The sequence below is a fragment of the Thalassophryne amazonica genome, chromosome 14 (genome assembly GCF_902500255.1).
Source record: "Thalassophryne amazonica chromosome 14, fThaAma1.1, whole genome shotgun sequence".
In the NCBI taxonomy this organism is placed as follows: Eukaryota; Metazoa; Chordata; class Actinopteri; order Batrachoidiformes; family Batrachoididae; genus Thalassophryne; species Thalassophryne amazonica.
Window position 1 is genome coordinate 23994180 of NC_047116.1, and position 18722 is coordinate 24012901.

Sequence of the window (18722 nt, forward strand, 5' to 3'; positions counted from 1 at the left end):
CTAGTTCACTCAAGTGGCACAAAATTTATGCGTGCCAGAAATTTGAACATTTCAAAATCTTTGCGCACTGGCATGCAGCCGTGCACAGTTCACGGACAGTTTACGAGTTTACTCATTGGCACGCTAAATTACGTGGCAGTGCAGGGAACAAATTTGTGCAAGTGTCAAGGCCCCTTTACTCATACGTTGCCCTCTCAGGTGACTTATGATGTATCGCTATATAAATAAATTGATTTGGACTTTATTGAACTTAATGGATTTGTACGTTGAAACTCCAGAGTCACAATGCTGTTCTGCAATCAGGCGCTAGTGAAGCCAAGTTGTCTATATTACCACTTTTCAGGAGCTCTTGCACTGTCCAAACTGAAAGTCACTGGTCCTCACGTTTCTGGAGGATTACAGTGTGTAAAAGGAAAATCAAAGCAGAAATTTATCTCTTCATTAGGAGTTAATCACTGCAATTTGACAACACATAACTGCTTCTTTAATTAAAGAGAATCATGGTGTTTATGCTTTTAGTCTAATTGAAACACTTCATCGCTTGACTGCACATCGGCACAACCTTGCCTGCCATTACCGATGACAGCTGATTCACATGCAGGGAGGAAAAACAACTCATCTTTTCCAACGCACATAAAGAAGAACTTAGTATTCCTTTTCTTGAAGGTGTCAAAGGCTTCCTATGAAATATTAATCACACCAGACACCTTGCAAGTGACTCTGACTTGAGCAAGGTGCATAATAATGTGTGGACATTAACTGATTATCAATATGTGACTCTCAGTACCTATCTGATCAATCCCATGATTGTTTAACCTGATTGACGGCAATAAAAGGGCAGCATCTCCATTGGTCTTAGAGAAGTGAAGAGCAAAAATACTGTAATGCCCGTGTGATTGCACTTTCATCAGCAGGAAATCATTCCAAAAGTAGGTCTTGTGTTGTCTGCTGATATCAGAGGCTTTTACATAATAGATTAAAAAATCTAAACGGTTTCAGTAGGCAAGTACTTTAAACTGTCATCAGTTTGTACTGGATAATCTTTAAATGATTCATTTATGGGTCTTTTTTAATGTAGTGATCGTGTATATTGTATTTATTTTTATATTTGCTCTTTTGAATCAAATTACACTGAAATATTAGTGTCATTAAACAGCTTTACAAATCCTCATTTTAATTTATCTGAACTGAATACTTAAAAAAATCTCTTCTGAAGTGAATCAACGGAGCAGAATGAATCCCAGATTTGAATCATAATCATCCTTCTTGATCTCATCTTTTAACACCATCTCTCGTTCCATTTCCCAGACAGATTCGTCTCAATTGGTTTCACAGGTACCCCTCTCTCCCGGTTCAAGTGCTATCTCTGCGGCCAATTGCAATTTACACAGCTCTAAACCGATCACAGCACTCCTCAGTCATCACAGGTGTTCCTCAGGGCTCTGTTTGGGTTATCTTCTCTTAATTATCTACCTCCTATCACTTGGTCACATTTTCAAGAAATTTGGCATTCCATTTCATTGCTATGCAGATGACACCCAACTCTGTGTGTCCTCCAAACTGAACTCAACCCTTCTACCATCTTCCCTTTCTGATTATGTCCTTGAAATTAAAACCAAGTTTTCATACACCTTCCTTCGCAATAAAAATGATGTTCTTCTCATTGGCTCTAAAACAACTTTGACCAAATTGAGTAGCTTTTCACTCACCATGGACAATTCCATAGCCCCCCCAACCCCACCCCCACCCAAGTTGAGAGTCTGGGTATCATCCTGGATGGCAAACTCCAATTTGAAACACACATCAAATAATATCACTCAGTCATCATCATATTTCCACTTACAGAGCATCAGCCATCTCTGCCCATCGCTCACCTAGTAGCACTGCCATCCTTGTCAGTACCCTGGTCACCTCACACACTGAGTATTTCAACTCTCTCCTATCTGGTTCACCACTCAAACTCCTCCATAAACTTCAGTTGGTCCAGAACTTCACTTCCTGCATCATAGCCAGAACCCCCTCCATTGACTACATCACCCCATCCTTCAGGAACTCCACTGGTTCCTTGTCATACACCATAAGATTCTCCCCCTCACATTCAAATCTCTCCATAAACTCGCAATATTGTACCTCTCTGCCCTCCTTCATCCCCACAAACCCTCACGTACTGTTCGATCTTCCTCCTCTGTGCGCCCTACTCCATCTCTTGCCTGTTTTTCAAGTTGGGTACAGTGCTTTTAGCTGTTTAGCCTCCATACTGACTCTCTCTCTCTCTGCTTTAAACCCAGCTTCAAGACTTAAAGTTTTAAATTTGCTTATTCTGAGTGACAACAGTGTGTCAAAATTTAAATTAAATCCAGTGAGACACCTGCACCCTGTTCTGTGCATGGTGGGAAATAAACAGCACAGAGAAACCACTAGAGTGCTCTGTGGGAAAAGACCTAATCAGAGAACATCAGTTCATGGGGGGAGAATGAAATGAATAACAATCAAATAGAGAAGCCCTGTGCAAAAGCACAGATGCTCACAGCCCGTGACATTGCTTAATGAAGTTAAATCAGGAGATAGAATATATTCTGTGCATACTGAGGTATCACACAGCAGACCGATCAACTCATGACACAATCACAGCTGTCAAAGTTTCAGTTCTGACATGTCCCTTGACCCCATTTTTTGTTATTATAGATTTATCCCTTTTTTAAGCAGGCTGACTGTCTGAAGAATCGATTGACAGACCTTAGAATGGCTAAAAGTGTTTCTTTTTTCACATCTGTCACCATCTTAACCTTGTGAATCTTCACAAAAAGAATGGTGTTAAAGAAAAGAAAAGATAGACCAACAAGGAGGTGACTTAGTAACACAATAAACATGGTTGGCTACACAAGATGCAACCAGAATTACAGACCTTATTTGATGGAGTGCTTTCCCCACAATGACTCAGATTCTTTATAACTTTATTTCGACTCGGGAGACAGTGAAATGGGTTTGGCTCAAGTTTTCCACCAGCAGCTCAGAGTTGGCACACCATTCCATGGTAGTAGATTGGAAAATGTCAAGTTGTGTCTGGTCGAGAATGCGGTATAAGGTGTCAGAAGAGGTCTAGTCAACCAGAACAGGTGAAATCACCCATTTGGTTGTGCAGTGCCTTTCATCATGTCTTACAAAGTGGCCTTTGTGCTGAACAAACTTCACTCAACCTCACACAACTCCACAATATCAATTTCTTTTTTCTTTTTTTTTCTTTTTACAGATATGGCCTCCTCCCTATCATTGTTACTGATGACTGGGATCACTATGATGCTAGATGACAGGAAGAGTGGTAGTGAAGTGTGACCATTTCATGGTGTTTTCAGACATTTACACACCCTATAACTTGGGACTTTCACCATGCCTCAAATTTGACCAAGTTTATTACACTTCACACAACCTTCACAAAGGATAAGAAGATACTTTCTTCACTTTTCCAAAGAGAGATGACTCACCTAAATGCAGGGGTGTTTAGTTTTGATGGCATGTTGAGGGGTAGCATGGTGGCTTAGTGGTTAGCACTGTTGCCTCACAGAGAGAAGGTCCCAAGTTCGCTTCCAGCCTGGTCCTTTTTGTGTGACGTTTGCATGTAATCTCCATGTTTGCCAGGTGCTCTGGCTTCCTCTCATTTCCAAAGAGAGGCAAGATAGGTGAATTGGTAACTTTAAAATTGACCGTAGGTGTGAGAATATGTCTATATAACAGCTCTGTGGTAGATTGGCAGTCTGTCCAACTACTATACTGTATTTGAATCTGCTGGGATATGGAGGTGATTGAGTCAATGGAGATGGAGAAAGTGTTGCAGGAACAAGTTGCTCAACTGCTTCACCTCAAGGACATTTGGTGGATACTTCCAAAAGTAATCTGCTCATGTACTTTGATGGCTTGTTTGCAGATCCCTTTCCTTGCCAGAAAACCTCTCACTTAATAGTAGTGGATCCATTTCCAGTGCACACTGCCATTAAAGGGAATGACACATGATAATCTGATTGGTTTATTTCATGTTACCGTCAAAACTCCAATATTTAATTAAGAGACAGAATATAAAGTAGAGCGAGGGGATCAGCGGATAAACAGGTATTGATATCTAGACATGGGTTTGATTCCCAGTCACACCATCTGTCTGTGTCCTTGGATAAGATACTTTATCTACATTGTCTCAGTCCACCGAGCTGTAAATGTGTTGGGTGGGAAGTAACCTGTGTTGGACTGGCGTCCTGTCCAGGGGAAGTTGTAGAAAAAAATGTTTTAATTAAATCCAGATAAATGGGCAGAACCGCGAAATGCGAGCTGGCGTATTTTAGCATCTCCTATTTGGCAACAGTACTGGTTGTAATGAATGTCCTTCAAATGAGGTTTACCTTTGGAAGTGAAGCTCTGGAGCCTGAGCTCTGAGTGGTCATGGTCAGCACAGTGGTGATACCCAGTGCCACTCGAGCAGGTGCGGCATCCATGTTGATCCAGAAAGACACCCAGGAGAGGATAACAATCAGAAGGGATGGAATGTACATCTGGATCAGGTAGTAGCCCATCTGTCGCTCCAGATGGAATTTAACTTCAATACAGGTAAATTTGCCTGTTCAACAGCAGGACAAGCAAACACCATTTAGCCACAGCACTGGTATAAACGTTAGATGGATAAAATAGGAACAGTGTAGGGTAACGTGCATGTTTTCTAACCAGTGTTGTAGTGTTTGGTGCAGTAGTCGAGCTCCTTCTCTTCCTTCATAATGAACTGAGGCAGGGTGAGCCCCTCTGACACCTGCACGGCTCCTTTCTCCATCCACTCGAAGATCAAATCATTCATTGTGTAGCCAACTAAAAAAAGAATGCCCCAAAAACAAAATAATTTGTGGATACCCACTTGGGGCAAATCAGACCCAAAATTCAAGTTGGACAAATTGGTTGCTTACAACTTTCAAGTTGCATTGTGCAAGTCTGGACATCCATGGGAAAGTTCTTTAGGTCCATTGGGCAGGACAGAATGAGAGTCAGCCTGTGATGTGGAACAGAGATTACAGTAGGTAATCTGATTCAAATAAATCTTATTCAGGTTTGGGCTTTTGGTTTTTACACAAAAGTTACAGAAGGCACACTCTGGGGAGTTTAGTGCTGAATGCTTCGTGTTCTTCAGCCGCCTACTATCACACCTTGTAGGATTCCCTTCAGCGGGTTTCGATCACACTTTCATTCCTGCAACATATTGTCTCTGTAATGTGTTCTGCAGTCGGCTCCCTCTCTAATATCTCACGGATAGAGAAAGTGGCTAACCGCTTTTCATCTCTCCCAGTGACCCGGTCCACCCCTGCAGCTGAGCACCGCTCAGCCCGAGCTGCTCTCTAAATGAACACCGAATTGATCTACTTTATATTGCATTGCGGCAGAGAAAATTGAAAGCTGCATTTCATTGACGTTATACTAATTTTAAATAAAACATACGTATACCCAGTTTTACTCAAATGCCGGTATGGTGCCTTTAAATGTGTAATATTTTTGAATGTTTTAAGTCATAAAACAGTTTTCTTTGGCACCACTATAATTTTGTTCCACAACAATCAAATAAAGGATTCTGGTAAAAAAAAAAAAAATGCAGGAAAATGTCATGATATACTTGAAAACTCAGTTTCCCAGAATGCTGTTGAAGAGTCAAAGGGCACTGCTACACTGCGTACAGTATGCTGCTAGTGTTAGCTTTATGGAGCTAAACAAAAATAGTTTAAAATGAAACACAATGCAGAGGCAACTAATACACAGGTCACTGGAGATCCTACTAGAAAGAACTAATCTGGGCTTATTTCACGTGACAGTTTTGCTGAATATCTGCTCGACAGGTAAGACAACACACAACCAAATATACTGCACCACTTGTCAGTGCTAAGATTAGTTACAGTTACAACATTTTTACTTTGTTCTCCAAAATTAGTCAGTAAGGTGAATGTTTAATTCTAGCTTTAATAAAATTATTTTTATAATTGTACGTGGGAATTCCACTAAATGCAACATAGACTTTGCATCTTGCACCTGCAGTTCCACCTTCATCTCTTCTGCTAAAACCCATGGAGCAAACAATATATTTGTCATAGAATTCTCCCAAAATAAATATTTTTCTCACATTAAAATTAGCTTAATTTTATTTCTGTCATATACATATATGACAGAAATAAAGGTATTTTATAATAACACAATGTCATCAAGAAGTGACTTTTTCCCCTCCAGTTATGTCTGATTTGGCCACATCCATACGAAACCCTTTCCTTAGGGTTGTGTGGACTTGTGATCATGATATTTGAGTTTTAAAACGCAGCCACTAACCGTTTATTTATTTTAATTTAGTAAATCTGACTCTGTAAATGGTGTCTATCACAACCCTGTTCACTTCATATGTTGCTTGACCCTCTTTTTCTTTTGTGGCTAAATTCAGCCTTTCTGCAGGGTTGTGTGTGGAAGCGTGATTGTGTTATTTGTGTTTTAGTAAGTACTGTAACAGCTGTGAAACAATTCAGAATTAGTTTCTCTGATACATTTCTAAGCAGAAATGGTCTATTTCATTGACAACCACACCTGCTCCTAATCCATCATCAATCCAGTATACATTAACCATCCAATAGGTGGCAGACACATCTAGGAGATATTACACAGGCAAAACAAGGTAGCATTTTGGATTGATGTGCTGCATCACAGTTCACTGTGTATTCTTTTAATTTAGTGAATGACAACATGATGGCATTTGTTATTGTTGTTGAAGGTGAAGAACTCACTCATTTATCTCGTTTATTTGCATTTCAGAGGGCGCATGAAAAACAGCAACAACATGAAGTTGAAAACTAGGGTTTGGGGACAATTTTTAACACATGGACACTTATGAAAGAGTGCACATCCACCAGCATGTGGAGTTTTTCACAGTGTTTTTAAGGAGTCCAAAAATACCATGTGCAGAAACCACGATGAACAAGCATTTAAAGATCTATTCTTTACTTTCTGATTAGATCTCAGCATTAAATTGTCAATGATACCCTGGAGTTCAGTCGCTCTCTTGCAATCACTGTTCCTTCATTAAATCTGCATAGTACAAGTGGATGTACCATGAGATCAAATCAGTTTGAAACTGTAGCTTCTAAGCTGACCGTCCTTCATGTCTGACAGAAAGCAGTGAGTGAATATGTCCTTGGTTAAATTCTCCTGTAGCATCTCATTTGTCATTGCCACAGAATTTGTGTAGAATGTGATGAAGCTCACTTATTATCAGCCAGCGTGCACGACTCTACCTGATGCTGTAAAGGACGGTTCCATCCTTGAAAATCCTCAGGAGCTTGTTGTCTGTGGTGACGTCGTGAAAGTTGGCACCTTTCTCGTTGGCAAAGAAGAGATCGGGCTTCCATATGGAGTCCAGCATGGAGGGGTCCAGGTCGAGTGAAGAATCTGGGTATTTGCTGTACGCCAGCCGAGGGTCATTCCACTTCTGCCGAAGGAAGATGTTCACTCTGTAATCCTGCCAAGATGAAAAACAGCTTGACATATTTAGTATTGCAGCCCTAAGAGTTAGAAAAACAAAACCTTAAGAAATGTCAGCACCTTTTATTAATTTATACATATGGTTGCCTTACTAATTAATTAATTAGTTAATGGAATTCTGCATCCACATTCGGAATTATGTCTCTAAAACATGACAGAAATATCTATAATAATTAATGTTTGGCTGCTTCTACTACATCCAGCAGCACTGCCTATATGCCAAATCTTATATTTCTTCACAGATTGATGTAAGTTGCATTCAATAAACACTGACCTTTAAAAAAAAGTGTTATTAGTCGCCTGTATTTTAGTCAAATGAAGTCTGATGAATTAAATTCTGACAGTGGCAAATTGAGCGTCACAAAGCTGAGCTGCTCAGACTAATATGTCATGATGATGATAAGCTATCATCTTGTTTGACGTTTCACCAGCATATTGGTGCTTCCAAATATTTGCATCTGTATCAAAAGCTATGTTATTCCCTTGCATTTTTTTCTTCCGTAAATTAACACACTTAATCTATGAGCCAAGTATTTAATATTACTCATTAGGAATGCTTGGATAAGGATCAGTTGTTCTGGAATGATTAAACCTGCAATAACACTTTCACAAGAGGGAATCATAGGAGCAAAAATCCAGTATTTATTCTAGTAATCAGGATTAATGCTTGATTTTTGCAATATGAGGATTGTGGACCCACCAATAAACAGCTGGATGGGAAAAGTACAGAGTTTCTGTGATCAGGCTAAACAGAATAATGACAAACTTAAAGGGGTCATATTGTGTCCTTTTTTTTTCTTACAATTTATATTTTAGACTTAAATATAGATGGGGTTTTGTCATTGTCCCTGTCTGTGCATGTACATACTGCCACTATATCAAAAATTCAGATTTTAAAGTTGCATTATTGTCACATCTAGGGCATAAGTCACAGATGCACATACATGAACACTGGCTTGGTCTGCAGGACACTCCCATGTGGTATGTGGAAGGAGACTGATTGTTCAGCCAATGCCATCTGTGTAGTTTTAGTTCATTACATATATATTTTTATCTCTCCCTCTCTCTGGGGATGGGGGAGGTTGTCCATTTTCTCAATTTGTTTGTAAAATTGTTTCATTGCCTATGTGGGAAGTAAATGAATAGCAAATTGATTTTGAATATGGAACTTTCTACACATGCAAGATGTTATATACATTGGTCAGTCCGAAAAACCTCCAGAGATTTTCAGACTAAAGTGATTTTAAAACCGTTAAACAAAAATCATTAATTGTTTTGATGGCCAGAAAAATCTGGATGCATATCTAATGTGCACGAACTCCGTGGCAGGGCTGCACTGGAGTGTGTTCTGAAGACAGCAAAAGGTAGAGGTAAACAGTGCACAATGTGGTGTGATTCTGCTGCTCTCTTTATGAAAATAAAACCTCTCTATGTAGTTTGAGCAGTGAAACTAATGTCGGCCCATTATTGAAATAACTGGTATCTGCCAGTTGCAGCAGTCAGGAGGGGGTGTTAGCTCTGTCGCAGTGCAAGAGCTTCTGGAAATTAACTGTAAATAATCATTTATTACATTATTTGTGAGTGGTTTATACTGGTTGTTGTGGTGAACTTGTAAAAGTTATGTAGATAAGTGGCCTGGTATGGCCCAAGCAGAGGGTCACCCCTTGGAGTCTGGCCTGCTTGAGGTTTCTTCCTCAGAGGGAGTTTTTCTTTACCACTGTCGCCTGTGTGCTTGGGGGTTGGTAAGGTTAGACCTAGCTCCTTGAGGCAACTCTGTTGTGATTTGGTGCTATATAAATGAAAATAAATTGAAATTGAAATAAAATGAAATTGAATTGAAATAAGTGATTGTGGTGTCATACAAAGAAGCAGCATTCAACACCATGAGTGTAAATTTTTACCTCACAGCAGAACTTCACTAGCTGTTGGCTGTTGTTGGTGGTTGTGAAAAAAAGTAGGGAAAAGGAGGATACTCTTTTCAGAGGTTTTTCTCACCATCTGCAGATGTGTATGTGTATGGCACGTAAAAGCTAGTCCAGTTAGTTTTCAGACATATTTACGGTGGTGGTGATGGGGGTCCAGTCTTATATTTGAGCCAACATGATAATATCGAATAGATCTGCCTACCACCTGCTGATCGCTGCCGCCTACTGAATGTTTGCTGGATGTTAGATGGATGATGGAAATTATGAGCAGTTGAGCTTGAAGGTGCATGTATCTTGTATTGAGGTTGTTTGTCAGATTCTTTCATTTGGACACCAAGGCCAGCACTGCTTATGACATTGTAATGAAGTGAAGTTGTCCTTTAATGAACAGTTCTTTCAGTCAGTGTGCATAATGTGACCCCTTTAAATACATAGTTCATATTAGGTAACAGTAGAATGACAAGGGCAGACCATTATAAGTCACAATACTCCACTCACCATTGTAGTTTCTGCTATAGAACCAAAGCTGTTGATAAATATGTTGCAGGTAACATTAACTGGTGGACCTGCAGATTGAGGGACAGCACATGGACACATTGTACAAGAAGAGATCAGTCAAACGCCAGAGGACTCACCATTGTTGTCTCTGTGACAGAGCCGAAACTGTTGATAAAAATATTGCATGTAACGTTTACAGGGGGACCTGTGGGATGGAATGACAATGACATGAGAGGAAAAGCCTTAAATGACATCATAAATGACCCCTGGGTTTGGAAACATGAAGGCATTTCATATGGAAAATGACTTCTGTTAGTTCCAAACTGTTTCATTGTGTACATCAACATGCATTACTACATAAAACCTTTTTTGTGATTCCTGCAAAAATGTTCACAAATTGCATGCTCTGTTTCACAAGATGCAAAGAGCAAATTAAACACATTTTTCACACTTATTCAGCTTTGCATGAGACAAACTCAGGATGTGCACGTCCATACACACAATTGAAATACACACAAAAAACATGGTAAAATGAAAGTAGTTCTCACCAAAACCTTCTGTGTTTGTCATCGTCTTTCATTTTCTTTCATTGTTGTTGTTTTGTATTGCGTAATGGTAACTGTGGTTGTATGACTATTTTACACACAGGAAATGATACCTGTTGCCATGGATAAACAAAAAAAGCTGACGTTCAAATCGATCAAATCCTCTTCTGCTGTCAAACTGCAGAGAAGGACTTTAAAATTTAAATAATATCATCAGAAGGCAACAAGAATACACATTGGCGTCTGATGGATTTGTGTTGGTATCACACAGTCATAAAATGACATGAAGCATTAGCACTCACCAATATATGCATATTGGAAGCACTGGAAACTCTGCCTATGGTCATGGCTAAACAAAAGGTATTACCACTGTCAACCCATCAGCCATACGGTCACATCACAGAGGACTTTAAAATTTAAAGGCCTCTCACAAGTCATGTCAACAAGAAATGACAAAGCTACATGTTGGCCTGAAGGCCATCTTCTTTTATTACCTCCACAAAGGTGGAGGAGGTTATGTTTTCACTTCTGTTTGTTTTCTGTTTGGCCCTGAGCCCACAGTTTTTCATATGATATGATATTTTGATAATTTAGCTGAAGATTCATATCCTGATGGGCAAGAACTTATTCAATTTTTAAGGTCATAGGTCAAAGGGCAACATCAGGAAAAACCTTGGAAAATTGGAAAAATCCAGATCTTTAACACTGAATGAATTTTCAAAAATAATTCATAACTCTGACAAAAACAATCAAATTTCTTTCATATTTGACAGTGTTATGTAGGATGGTATCCTTTATCGACTGATAAAGTTTGATCTGGATTTGATCCAGATTATAGATTTTATGGCCATTTAAATTTAACATTGAAAACCCCATTTAATGTATATTTTTGCATTACGGTATATTTTAATCAAACATGCCCCAATCACTCTCATATTTGACAGTGAGGTGTAGACTGGGACTCACTATCACCTGACAAAGTTTGATACAGATTGTGGATTTTGTGGACATTTGAATTTAATATTGATAAGCCCATTTGATGTACATTTTGCATCATATTTCAATCAAAAGTGCCTCAATCACTCTCATTTGTGACAAGGAGGTGCAAAGTGACACTCTTAATGAACAGACTAAGTTTGATCCGCATCTTATCCGTATTGTGGATTTAGCGGATATTTGATTTTAACATTGAAAAGTACTTTTGATCTATATTTTGCATTACATTTTAGCTTATGAAAAGCGACTTCTAACAGGACTTTGACCTTGAAAATTTTCCCCAAGGTAAAAATTTGTGGAATTGGAAACTAGTGTTGGCAGAGGTTTGCACTCTACGAGCGCAGTGCTCTAGATAGATAGATATATGCATATCATAAGCCCTGGAAACTGCCTGTTGCTGTGGCTAAACAAAGGTTAATACAGCTGCTAACCCATCAATTAAATCCCCTGCTCGTCTAGAGTCAAATTACAGAGAAGGACTTTAAAATTTAAAGTTTGACCAATACTTCTGACTACACTTGTGTAGCAACATCCTGGTGTATTCCAAATCCAATTACAACATCCTTCTGATTCACATACTGCAAGGAACAAATGAACCATCACATTTTGGAGCAGCTCCAGATAAAGATGGAAAGAATTACTTACATGATAAAACATTTTTTATAAACTTAACTTTTTTTTTGTCTGTAGCACAAACACATTTCAGGATGGATCTGTTAAAAAAAAAAAAATCAGCAAAACGTTGGGCCTAACTGCAGTAAAGATTTTAATGAGCGTTAATCTACTTCATAAAGCAATGTAAAACACGCCATTTTAAGTCCCCACTGTTTTTTTCTCCTCATCCGTTTAAGCGAAGCCATCAGGCCACCAACAGTTGCTTTCTTGTGCTTCCCTCATCAATAGTGCATGAAACTTGGTATTAATATATGCCTTGGTTTGTTGTTAGGTGGCTATATTTAACAGCAGCAACAGAAACACAAAGTGGCTCCTCACGACAAATCTAGGTCAGGCGTCAGAAACAGAGTTCAACACTACAGAGTTCAAAGTATGACAAATAGTTTCGTCCAAAATCCAGATCATACCATACTGAGTTCATCCAAAAGTCTGCTTTTTTTTTTTCTGGTGATATTTTTTTATGCTTTAGAATCTTATTGAAATGCTTAATCTAGTGCATCAAAAGAGAATCTTATTTTACGAAACAAAACAGTTGTTGTGACTCATCCACACTTTAGTTCACGTCTCTGATCTTCTCCCAAAAAATCTGTGCTGTTTTTTTTTTCTGGATTGAGACTGTCCAATCCCTGTGCTACTCTGCTTCTACGACCATGATCCTCGGGCTCATCTGCCCAGAATCCCAGCTCACCTGACCCAGCCTGGACCAGACCTGGGTCCCAGTGGGCTACCCGTCCTCACACAGCTCAATTCTGATTGACAGATTCTGCGTATGTCCCAAGCATCACAACACAACAACACAGGAAGTCAGCAGCCGGCGGTCTCACCACAGGGCCACGATCCATCAGGTCACTGTGTTCCCTGCTGCGAGCACAAAACGGAAATCTCTGCATAATTTTAAAGTCTATTTCCTGTTTGAGATTGTTCTTTTAATGTGTTATTTGACATAACCCTGCTGAATGAACAGAAACACAAAGCTTTGGTGAAGAGTGATTTCAGTCCTGACAAGACAATCACAATTGACTTGATGTAGGTTACGTTAAAGGGGTCATGTTGTGAGAAATGAATTTGACCTATGTGTTACAGTTGCCATATTTTCCGGACTATTAGTCACACAGGAGTATTAGTCGCATCTGTCCAAAAATGCATCAAGAAGAGGAAAAACATATATAAATTTCACCCATCTACAACTCGTATTTATTTTTGTGAATTTAATAAATGCATTATTTGTTTCAAACACAAATACTGCATTAGTGAGCAGAAGCAAATGAGCTAATGAGAATGTTATTGTATGAGGCACAAAATGCAAGTAAACTCCTTCTTGTCACCACTGAACAGACTATCATAGTTGAAGTAAACATATTATGTAATTAAAGATTTGAAAACATGGTGCATTATTTACTAAGAAAGCAAAAAATGTAAAATGTAGCTTAACTGACTTATTTTTGCTGTTCTTGTTGTCTCCCACAGTCCATACAAGTGATGTACTGATGATCAGTCATATTCCTCTTTTTATTCAAGAGCATGGTCTTTCAGTTTGAGAGCATGATTTCTTAAATTTAGTCATTATCTAAGGCAAAGAAAGACTTTCTTCTTCTGCTGCTCAGGAGTGTAAATGGTAAATGGACTGCATTCATATAATGCTTTTCCATCTGCATCAGATGCTCAAAGTGCTTTACAAATAATGCCTCACATTCACCCCAAGTGTAAATAAAAGTACTGCATTACTGAGTATACAGGAGCAGCTTTTCATGATGATAATGCAGTATTTCTTCATATATAAGTTAAACTAGCAAACAAAAAGTGCCTCACAGTCAGGAAAATATGATATGTATGGCTCCTATGTTAAACATCCTCAAGTCCCGATAATTACACTTGTACAAACTCCCCTGCTATAGATAAACTTTTGCCTGGTAATGGCTTGTTTTAGTCTTCTGTGGCATATGTCAAAGACTTCTATATCTGAGCTCCTGTTCGCTGTGTGAGATGTGCCCACTGAGCACTGTTACAACCTGATGAGTTCACCGCAAGATATGTCACGACACCCAATATGTGCAAATATCCTGACTTGCTGATGACAGTATTTTCAGGTTTACTTATTATAAGAGCTTAGAATTTATCACTTTTTAAAAATTTGGGAGTTGAGGTTGTGTGGAGCTTGTGTCCAAAAACCAATTTCTGGATTGTCACGGACTCTTCACTGCCACTCATCCATTAAGTGTCTCACTCGATTGACTTTGCGTCAAATGAACCATTACTTATGCATACTCAGATGAAGAGTATCATTTACATTGGGAAGGAACATCAGCTATGACATTTTGACTATGTGGCACGTTTCTCTGTCCATGGTCCATCATGTGGGTGCCTCAGTGTTGATGATCCCAGAGGGTGGAGAAGACCAAGGGGGTGCCCACATTTCACCTGGCTATGGCAGATAGATGATTGCTGCCAAGAGATACAAGCTGCATGTCTGGGTGGTTGCTGTCCAGGACACATGGCAGCTCTGTGGTGTGGTGGCTACACCAATGAATGTCATCAACGCATTCTCCCAGACCTGACCTGCCACCTAGTGGAGATATTGTCTACTGCACTCTTCATTACATAAAACGAGTGACTTCCCTGAAACTCATCTGTGTCCACCACCTTTACTCCCTCAAACTACACATTCCAACATGCTCCTAATAACTTTCATTCCCCTTTTCTCCAGAGTGTACCTCCACCTCTCCAGGCTCACCTCAACCTATTCTCACACTACACATCACAAAGCCATCTACAAACATCAGCAGCCTCATGTATGATCTGGGTCTGATTTGTGATCTGCATGTTTAGAGCAGTTGTTTGCCTGGATGGTTGCCATATACAGCACTCAAGGCAGTTCTGTAGTATTGTAGCACTAGTGATGTGCAGCACGAGTGTAAGCTCCTAGAGTAGACCTGACCTGATATTTGATTTGACACAATTTATGCTGGAACCATTCTCATTTATCTGGACTTTGGCGGTGCACTGACAGTGCATGGGTTTATGCACCCCATGACCCCTTAAACACAAGTAATTTGAAGAAAAAACATCACAGCCAAGTCAGGAGCAATGATTATGTTCATGTGTGGACTAATGCACAATTAGACTCATAAAATTGAGATGATGGCGCTCCCTTCATCATCTCTTGTTGACCAAAGGTGGTGGATATGTTTTTTGGAGGGAAAATGAAGGAATTTAACGGCAAAAAAGACGGACAAACCTTTAAAATTCGGTCTAATTCGTGCGTCATACCCGGACGTGCGACCCATGAGTGAGTCCAGAAAGTCTGATGGAGACATATTAGAGGATGATCTGGAATCGTGCTCTTTGGCATCCACAACTCTGAAACAAACAAACAAAACAAAAAAATAAAATCAGATGTTTAGAAGAAATTTCTCGTAGTGCTGAGCGTGCGCAGAAAAAAGAAAACTGTTAACGGGGATATTGTGTTATTCGCAAGATTTCTGCGCATATATGGCAACCAAGCTACAGTTTCTGTATTTTATTTTTTTTTAATTTCTGTAATCATTTTTAAAAGTCGACAAACAGAGTGGCACAGGCGCACGTTTCAGGAATATTTTACAGCACAAATTGCCAAAAAAATAATAACAAAAAAAATAGCTAAACTCTATATATGTTTAAATAACCCAATCACTAGGTCTCCAAAGCAATAAATAAATTAAGATAAATAAATAAATCAAATAATGGTCTATTTTTTCCCAAACTTTACAAAGATATTTATAATTATTCCTTAAATCGACCCACCTGAAGTTGCTCGTCTCCATGAAATACGTACACAAAGCTGTCAGGACTTTAATAACAAAGGAGCGATTCATTCCTCTGGGATTTCTCATATGTTCACTTTTTGTATTTCTTCCATATGTTTGCACTGGTCAGACGCATCATCCAAAAACAGGGGTTCCGCGTTCTTCCTGAGCCAATCTCGTGCGTTTTGCTGCTCCTGCGGCGCACAGAAATACGCGAAACATTCCAAGTCGTAGCCGTAGATCATGGTTTACTTTCATGAAACTCTGCTTCCCAAAAATAGATCTCTGGAAAAGGTGCGAGGAAACATCGGTGTTGTTTTTGGAACGTCGAGAAAAGAAAAGAAAAAACTCCGCCTCAGAAAAGAAGAGTGGAGGTGATTTTTTTTTTAAATTTTTAAATTCAAATTTAAAGCCACCTCCGCCTTCTGGTGTTGTCACTCGTGAGGTATCTCGCAGGTGGAGGACTGTTCTCTGTTGAGGAATGGGAGCGCAATGTCTTTTCTCATTTCAGCACTTGGACAGCTCCCGGCTCCGTTACGCGCAAGCGCGCCGCGTAAAAAAGTGGTGGACGTGCGCTGATTTTTAAATCAAGCCAATAAAGGAGGCAGACAATTAACACAAAACAACCGACTTCCACCTGTTACGCAAGAAAATGTACCATTTTTAACCTTAGGACAGGAGGAGATCAGCGTGATTGGATGCAAACGCGCGTCCTTCTCATTCATTCTAATGATTCAGTTCCACCCTTCCCCCTCAAAAAGGTGAAGATGCTCTCGTGAATTTTTCAAATCAAATAAGATTTATTCTGACACATTCTTCAGCTATGTTTTTTTTTTTTTCAAATAAATTCACTCATATCTGCACAGAGATGTGTAAACAAAGGGACACACCAGCGAGAAGCCGCGCTGGGAGAATATTTGGTACCCTGGTTGCCCTGGAAACAGATTTCAGAGGCACATCATTGGAAATGCTGAAAGGTTGGCCTCCCAGAGCGAGACGGAGCAGAGCTGACTGACAGACGGAGACAGTGGGGTGGCTGAAGCCAAAGGGGGGGAGAAGAGGAGAGAAACGCGCATTCTTCAGTAATCATCCTTCCTTGTAATGTGTGTGTGTTTTGGGAATGTGGGCTTATAGCTCTGAGTGGGCTGTGAGGCTTTCGTGGACCACGGGCTGAAATGACTCATTCCACATGAATGCACAGGCATGTGCTGTGGAGCAAACAGCGAGGTGATGGTGTCTCATTCACATCAAGCCAACCCACAACCACAGGCATGATGTTGTGCGATTGCGCTCAGCGCATCACATGGCGCCGCACTGTGACACGCTCATCAGGGCCATATTACACTTGGGTGCCGACCGCTTTCCAGATCGTTTAAAGATTGAGCTGTTGGCGCCCGGGGAGGACTCATTCTGTTCTCATCCACCCCCTCCTTTAATGCTAAATTCCAAATTACAAGTGTCACATTGTGTTTTGTTGTTGGGTAAATGCATGACTGCACGGTTTGCTCTGGTCCTAATATTAAACATTAGTGTGTCATTAGAGGGATAATGCATGCAACCTCTGCAGGATGCTATATACTTTAAATAATGCACGAGTTACATCAAGTAATGAAGCAGGCCTGAATAAATTCCAATTTTATGCAATTAACTGCGAGTAATGTGATTCTAAAATGTCCCATTTACCTTTATCAAATGTTATCCATGAGAGCATCAGAGGGCTGATGTAGAAGAGTATTAATACTTAAAATTTTAAGTATTTTGTGTTGAGTACCTGATGAAGAATTATAGAGCATAGAGCCATCTGAATGAGACAAAATTGCAAATTTTCACTCCACGATTGACAGAACTCCAATGATACTGACTCTTTAGCCTGCAATGGGCTGTGACCCTTCAAATTAATTAAAAAGATTTAGTGTAAACTCAAAGTTGCGAGAAAACATTCTACTTAAATATTTCAATTTTGTGTAACATGGTCTTGCTTTTAAGTAAATTCAACTCAGAATTTTTGATTGACTTGAACTAATTGTATATTAAGTAAGCAACACTTCAAAGCATTACTTAAACACAACTTAAAATAATTAAGTAATCATATTTGAAAATATTAGGGTTGGCCAAGTGCTTAGTGTGCTTGGTTTTGGTACAGAACATTTCCGGTTCAAACCCCACCCCTGCCACATTTCTCTGTGTAATGTGGAGTTGCGTCAGGGAAGACACACTGAAAAAAGAGATTGTCCTCCCCGGGCACCTCTGTTCATTTGTAAATGAACACTTTAACTGTAATCACGAGGTACAGGTAGCATATAATCAAAACTTTTAAGTTCTGGGAACAATTGACTTTTAATATTATGAACTCAATTCCATTTATGGATGATGAAGACCACTGTGGTCATTTGGACCTTGAAAGCAGCAGAAATGTTTCTGTATCCTTCCCCAGATTTGTGCCACGAGACAATCCTGTCGTGGAGGTCTACAGACTGTTGTGTGGGCCGCCAGAAGAGGAGGTACTGCTGGCCCACCACCAGTGGGCGCCCTGCCTGAAGTGCGGGCTTCAGGCACGAGAGGGCGCTGCCGCCACGGACACAGCCGGGGGTGACAGCTGTCACTCATTATCTCTTGACAGCTGTCACCCATCTACTCTACATCATCTCACTCCATAAAGACCAGACATCATCTCCACCTCGTTGCCGAGATATCGTACTTCTTTAGAGGTAATAGACTCAGCCGTTTATGTTATGCAATATATCTGTATATTGTGAGTGTTT

At 39.8% G+C, this 18722-nt stretch overlaps 2 protein-coding genes across 3 annotated transcripts in view; one reads left to right on the forward strand and one right to left on the reverse strand.

The window, feature by feature from the left end:
• fancb (FA complementation group B) overlaps positions 1–13370 on the forward strand; it is a 102079-nt gene extending 88709 nt beyond the window's left edge. The window contains exon 8 of the mRNA XM_034186479.1: positions 12793–13370. Coding sequence (XP_034042370.1) covers positions 12793–12832 — 40 coding nt within the window. The 3' untranslated portion in view covers positions 12833–13370. The remainder of the gene's footprint in view (positions 1–12792) is intronic.
• glra2 (glycine receptor, alpha 2) overlaps positions 1–16652 on the reverse strand; it is a 63445-nt gene extending 46793 nt beyond the window's left edge. Inside the window, exons 1-7 of one of the 2 annotated variants that reach the window (XM_034186481.1) lie at positions 15959–16652; positions 15414–15535; positions 9963–10030; positions 7293–7516; positions 4941–5023; positions 4708–4845; positions 4389–4603 (exon numbers count right to left, since the gene is read on the reverse strand). In XM_034186481.1, the coding sequence (XP_034042372.1) occupies positions 4389–4603; positions 4708–4845; positions 4941–5023; positions 7293–7516; positions 9963–10030; positions 15414–15535; positions 15959–16047 (939 nt within the window). In that variant the 5' untranslated portion in view covers positions 16048–16652. The remainder of the gene's footprint in view (positions 1–4388; positions 4604–4707; positions 4846–4940; positions 5024–7292; positions 7517–9962; positions 10031–15413; positions 15536–15958) is intronic. The other variant, XM_034186482.1, reaches the window with a different exon arrangement.
• Positions 16653–18722: the final 2070 nt, after the last annotated feature.